The 6,023-nt window shown below is 49.9% G+C and overlaps 2 protein-coding genes across 2 annotated transcripts in view; one reads left to right on the forward strand and one right to left on the reverse strand.

The window, feature by feature from the left end:
• Window positions 1-967, forward strand: part of MSTO1 (misato 1, mitochondrial distribution and morphology regulator) — an 8,153-nt gene extending 7,186 nt beyond the window's left edge. The window contains exon 12 of the mRNA XM_011987550.1: window positions 14-967. Coding sequence (XP_011842940.1) covers window positions 14-293 — 280 coding nt within the window. The 3' untranslated portion in view covers window positions 294-967. The remainder of the gene's footprint in view (window positions 1-13) is intronic.
• The window catches only part of LOC105544869 (GON-4-like protein), a 40,591-nt gene continuing 34,843 nt past the window's right edge, over window positions 276-6,023 (reverse strand). Inside the window, 5 exon segments of the mRNA XM_011987558.1 lie at window positions 276-901; window positions 1,628-1,730; window positions 1,821-2,448; window positions 3,388-3,484; window positions 5,247-5,390. Coding sequence (XP_011842948.1) covers window positions 752-901; window positions 1,628-1,730; window positions 1,821-2,448; window positions 3,388-3,484; window positions 5,247-5,390 — 1,122 coding nt within the window. The 3' untranslated portion in view covers window positions 276-751.

Below are 6,023 nucleotides of genomic sequence, written 5' to 3' on the forward strand. Positions count from 1 at the left end.
ACTTCCTTATCAGTTTGATAGAGTCCCAGGGCAGAATCATCATCCATCTACAGGTCTCTCTTTCCTCTCCCTCCTCAGCAGTGGAGAGCATCCCAGTGTTTGGGGCACTGTGTTCCTCTTCGTCCCTGCACCAGACCCTGGAAGCCTTGGCCAGAGACCTCACCAAACTCGACTTGCGGCGCTGGGCCAGCTTCATGGATGCTGGAGTGGAGCACGATGACGTAGCAGAGCTCCTGCAGGAGCTACAAAGCCTGGCCCAGTGCTACCAGGGTGGTGACAGCCTCGTGGACTAAAGTTCCCAGTGTGGGAGAGAGGAGCTAGTGTGCAATAAAAACAGCTGGATGCAGGAGCCCAGTGTCTTCGTGCAGAGGAGCTCGATGTCGCAGGACTAGCTACACCAACATATGCACTTTTTACATTTAGAAACACTGTGATTAGACCACAGAACAATAAATATGTGCCATCAGACCAAAAAAAAGTAGAGAAAGGAGCTGAGCTCCACTCTCACTCGATGCTATTTACAGAGGAGATCTGTAAGGTCTTCATAAAAGACCTTGAATGGTGCCTAGGATGGCAGAGCCCCTGGGTCCTACTCCATCCTCCAGCCTTTGTCCTCGTCCTGGGCTCCTCTCCCGGTCTGTAAACTGGGCGCAAGGACTGTACAAGCAGAGTACAACTACCCTCCTGCCTAATGACAGGGCACCTGCTGGGTTTGGTCCTGTGTAGATGATACCCAAGTATTCCCAGAGTCTCATTCATCCAGCTCCTCTTCAGACAGAAGGTCCCCACGGTCAGACAGCTGGTCTGCATTGCTGGTACTGGTTGCATCATCCTCATCCTCAGAGCTGGCTTCACAGGCAGTGTGGAAGAGCTGCATGAGTTCTCGAAAACGGTGGGAGACCTAAGAAAGGAGAAGGGCTGTATTCGCTGATCCTTAGTAACATGTTAACATTTATGAAGCACTATATATTGATTTGCAAAATCTTTTATGTATTCAACACAGCAAGGTTGGGAGAGCTATGTCATTATAGCTAAGGAAACTCAAGAGGCTAAATGTTTTGTCCAAAGTCACATGCCTCCTAAAAACAGAATTAGAATGGCCGGCACGGTGGCTCACACCTGTAATCCCAGCACTTTGGGAGGCCGAGGCAGGCGGATCACTTGAGGTCAGGAGTTTGAGACCAGCCTGGCCAACATGGTGAAACCGTGTCTCTACTAAAAATACAAAAATTGGTCGGGTGGCGGGCGCCTGTAATCCCAGCCATTCGGGAGGCTGAGGCAGGAGAATTGCTTGGACCCAGGAGGCAGAGGTTGCAGTGAGCTGAGATCATGCCAGCACTCCAGCCTGGGCGACAGAGCAGGACTCCAGCTCAAAAAAAAGAAAAGAAAAGAAAAGAAAAAGCTAGAATGGAAACTGGGGCTTTCACAGGAAGGACAAAATGCAGTGTCCTTTCTCCTGTCCTAGAACCACTACCACCCTGATGAGTCAAGCCTTTCCTTAGATCAGACCTTTACAGAAACCACTTACTGTCTTGGATGTGAAAGCTCCTCCTTTGGCCTTTCTATCTCTTTGTTGGCCATCTTGTCCTCTTTTTACTGGGTCTTCTCCACCCCCACTCCCACTTACCTCAGCAGGTGTCTTATTTCCCAGCTGCTGGGAGATGATGCTGAAGGTCTGTGGCTGTGCCCCTTGCTCCTGGCACATGGTGAGGATCACACGGTCAGCTTTCCTGTAACCCAGGTATCATGATTAAGCCTAGGGAGCCACATGGATGTGGTCTATGCTCTTTTCCAAACACACGTCATCCACCCTTACCTACCTTGTCCACAGGACAACCTTTTCCCCAGTGGAGCTGACCTTGCTGTTGTTGGCACACACTGTAGCTTCTGTGGCCTTTGGCTGCTGCTCTCCCTCTGGACCTTTGCCCTGTGTTCCACTGTCTTTAGACAAACCCCCTCTAGGGGCTTTGGGAGAAGTCTCTGACGTGTCAATTCCTGATGGAGATTCATGGACAGGGGATGTCCTGTCTCTTGTCTTCACCCTACCTCTGCTTGAGGGCAGCCATCTCTCTTGAGTGTCTGGTTTCCCGGACACATGTCTTCTCCCTGCATCTCTGGTCTTTGAGGAAACAGGACTCAGGAAGGAAGCATGGGGTTCCACGGTACCAGGCAATTGCTCAGTTTCTGATGCATCCCAGACCAGCATCAAAGCCTCTGACTCACCCACTGCCTTTTGGCCCTCCCTCTCTTTCTGAAGTCTGGGGGATGCCTTGGGGCAGGAGAGAGCCTCAGGCCCAACCTGGTTTCTCTTAACAGTGTACAGTACAGCTCCAGTTTTGGGGGGAAATTGAGGAGTCTCTGGTGAATGAGGTGGTGGGCCATCCAGGAGGAGCTGTTTTGTAAGAGTCACTTCTCGAGGGGACGGCAAAGTGGCCCCCACTGGCAATCCTGCTTAGGAGGAAAATAAGGATCTCAGGGTACTGTCAGGATCAAGATGCACCTAAGCACGAGAATTTACCATAGGTCACTGTGGCCAGGTACTGTGCAAAAATTCTAATACAAAAGAGGGCCGGGCATGGTGGCTCACACCTATAATGCCTGCACTTTGGGAAGCCAAAGTGGTGGGATCGCTTGAGGCCAGGAGTTTGAGACTAGCCTGGGCAATATGGTGAGATCCCATCACTACAAAAATTATAAATAATAAGAGTTGGGTGGAGGTGGGGGGCATAATGTCACTTATGCAAAGATACAAAGTCCTACTGCCAAAGCTGAGAATGGCCCAGTCTTTACGATGTAGATTATAGTAGATTTGGAGATGGGGGAAGAGTTTTAGGAATAGAAACACAAGACAATGTTGAATCGCATGAAATTTGTAGCAGTCTTTTTTTTTTTAGACGGAGTTTTGCTCTTGTTGCCCAGGCTGGAGTACAGTGGTGTGATCTCAGCTGACTGCAACCACCACCTCCAGGGTTCAAGGGATTCTCCTGCCTCAGCCTCCTGAGTAGATGGGATTATAGGCTTCTACCACCAGGCCCAGCTAATTTTTTTTTTTTTTGTATTTTTAGTAGAGACAGAGTTTCACCATGTTGGCCAGGCTGGTCTTGAACTCCTGACCTCAGGTAATCCACCCATCTCGGCCTCCCAAAGTGCTGGGATTACAGGCGTGAGCCACCGCCCCCAGCCACGCACTCTTAATTCTGCAAGAGGAGTGAGGCCATAGGATAGAAAAAGCCTGAACAGGAGAAGGGCTTCCTATGGGTACATCAGTGAAAGAGGTGGTATATCCATCCCTGTAAAGGCTATTTATCCAGGCTCATGGAGGTTCCTGTCTGGAGTACAGGAGAATGAGACTGAGAAACAGAAGGGCTGGGTTGGCAGATCACTCACCTGAAAAAGGCATCTCTCCCTTTCTGGTGGTCCTGACAGTCCTGCTCTGGGTGGCCTCATGGGGCTCCTTGCTCTTGTAGGATTTGCTGTCACAGACCTGCAGAGATGGTCTTCTGGGTCAAAGGTGTCCTGACCGCCTATGTCTTCGGGGCACACCAAAGGAAGAAACCCTGCCTGATGCTCACCAAGTCAACCCACATGCATGTCTGCTCCAACAATTTTTTTTTTTTTTTTTTTTGAGACAGTGTCTCGCTCTGTTGCCCACACTGGAGTGCAGTGGCGCCATCTCAGCTCACTGCAAGCTCTGCCTCCCAGGTTCACGCCATTCTCCTGCCTCAGCCTCCCGAGTAGCTGGGACTACAGGCACCTGCCACCACGCCCGGCTAATTTTTTGTATTTTTAGTAGAGATGGGGTTTCACCGTGTTAGCCAGGATGGTCTTGATCTCCTGACCTCGTGATCTGCCTGCATCGTCCTCCCAAAGTGCTGGGATTACAGGCATGAGCCACCACACCCAGCCAACAATTTTGTTTTTTTAAGGGACAGGGTTTCAATTGGGTGCAGTGGTACATACCTGTAAACCCAGCTACTTGGGAGTCTGAGGTGTGAGGATCACTTGAGCCCAAGGGTTCAAGATCAGCCTGGGCAACATAGTGAGACCCTGTCTCAAAACAACAACAACAACAAAAACAGGCCAGGTGTGGTGGCTCACACCTATAATCCCAGTAGTTTGGAGGCCGAGGGCGGGAATCACTTGAGGTCAGGGATTCCAGACTAGCCTAGCCACCATGGTGAAACCCCATCTCTACTAAAAATACGAAAATTAGTGGAATGTTATGGCGGGGGCCTATAGTCTCAGTTACTTGGGAAGCTGAGGCACAAGAATTACTTGAACCCAGGAGGCAGAGGTTTCAGTGAGCTGAGATTGTGCCACTGCACTCCCGGCTGGACAAAAGTGAGACTCCATCTCAAAAATAAAAAAAGAGAGAGACAAGGTCTCACAGATAACAGAGATTATCTTGCTCAGGTTGGAGTGCAGTGGCTATTTACACAGGCATGACCGTAGTGGTACACTATATCCTCAGACTCCTGAGCTCAAGTAATGATCTTCTGGCGCGAGCCTCCTGAGTGCCCCTTTGCCCAGCTACTGCTCCAAATATTTTATTTTGATTGATTGATTTTTTGAGATGGAGTTTCGCTTATGTTGCCCAGGCTGGAGTGCAACGGTGCGATCTCTACTCACCACAACCTCCGCCTCCCAGGTTCAAGTGATTTTCCTGCTTCAGCCTCCTGCGTAGCTGGGATTACAGGCATGCGCCGCCACGCCGAGCTAATTTTGTATTTTCAGTAGAAATGGGATTTCTCCATGTTGTTCAGGCTGGTCTCCAACTCCCAACCTCAGGTGATCTGCCTGCCTCAGCCTCCCAAAGTGTTTAGATTACAGGTGTGAGCCACCATGTGCAGCCAGGGGAAGGGTACTAATATTAGATATGACTCCTAATGATTCCACTCTCCACTCCGCCCTACTGGTCTCCAGCTAGGGCACTACCCCAAGCAGAGCAAGGAGGTAAGGCCCCTCCCATGTCCCAGAACCTCCTTCCTTGAGCATCCCTTCCAGGACATCCATGGCATTCCTGAGCCTGTGAAGATTAGACAGGCTCTGGTTTCAGGTAGCAATCCCTCCCTACCCCAGTGCTTTATGCTTTGGGTAAGCCTAAAAAGTCCTTGCCTTGTTCATCTCCTCCAGGAAGCCCATGACATTCCAGAGGCAAAAAGGTATGGAGTAGGTTGGGTAAAGAGACAAGGGAAAGGCCTAAGGCCCAGAAGACAATAGGAAGAAAGCAGGACAGGAAAGAATACCTCGGTGATCTCCTGCGGAAGGCAGTCTGCACAGCCCTGGAGGACCTTGATAATCTTCTGGTGGTGTGAGGGGTTCTCTGCAAAGCAAATCTCCAGCTGCCGAAGGAACTTGCGGCTCTTCTCAAAAGCCTGCTGCTCCTCAAACTACCAGAGTGCAAAGTGGACAAAAAAGGAGTCACAATACAGCTAGAGCAGGACTTGAGGGTTCTAAGGATAAGAACTAGTGGACCAGGACACAAGAGATGACAGAATCCTGGTTTAAAATTCTAGTTTACAACTATGAGATCTAATTTAAAACCCTAACCTCCATCCACCTTGGACCACTGGTGGGTAGCCACCCAAAGCAATTAAGATGTGAGCAACAGCTTCAAGAGATGTACATATTTCATGTTGTTTGCTATATTATGGATGTGAAATGAGACACCCAAACTCATGTACTACTTTAGAGCTTACATTACAAAGAATTTTCAGGCCTTGCAAGGTGGCTCATGCCTGTAATCCCACCACTTGGGAGGCCAAAGCAGGAGGATCGTTTAAAGCCAGGAGTTTGGGCTGGTGCGGTGGCTCATGCCTGTAATCAGAGCACTTTGAGAGGCCAAGGTGGGTGGATCATGAGGTCAGCAGTTCGAGACCAGTCTGGCCAAGATGGTGAAACCCCATCTCTACTATAAAATACAAAAAAATTAGCTGGGCGCAGTGGCAGGCACCTGTAATCCCAGCTACTCAGGAGGCTAGGGCAGGAGAATCACTTGAACCCGGGAGGTGCAGGTTGCAGTG

Source organism: Mandrillus leucophaeus, unplaced genomic scaffold (genome assembly GCF_000951045.1).
Source record: "Mandrillus leucophaeus isolate KB7577 unplaced genomic scaffold, Mleu.le_1.0 Scaffold310, whole genome shotgun sequence".
Taxonomy (NCBI): Eukaryota; Metazoa; Chordata; class Mammalia; order Primates; family Cercopithecidae; genus Mandrillus; species Mandrillus leucophaeus.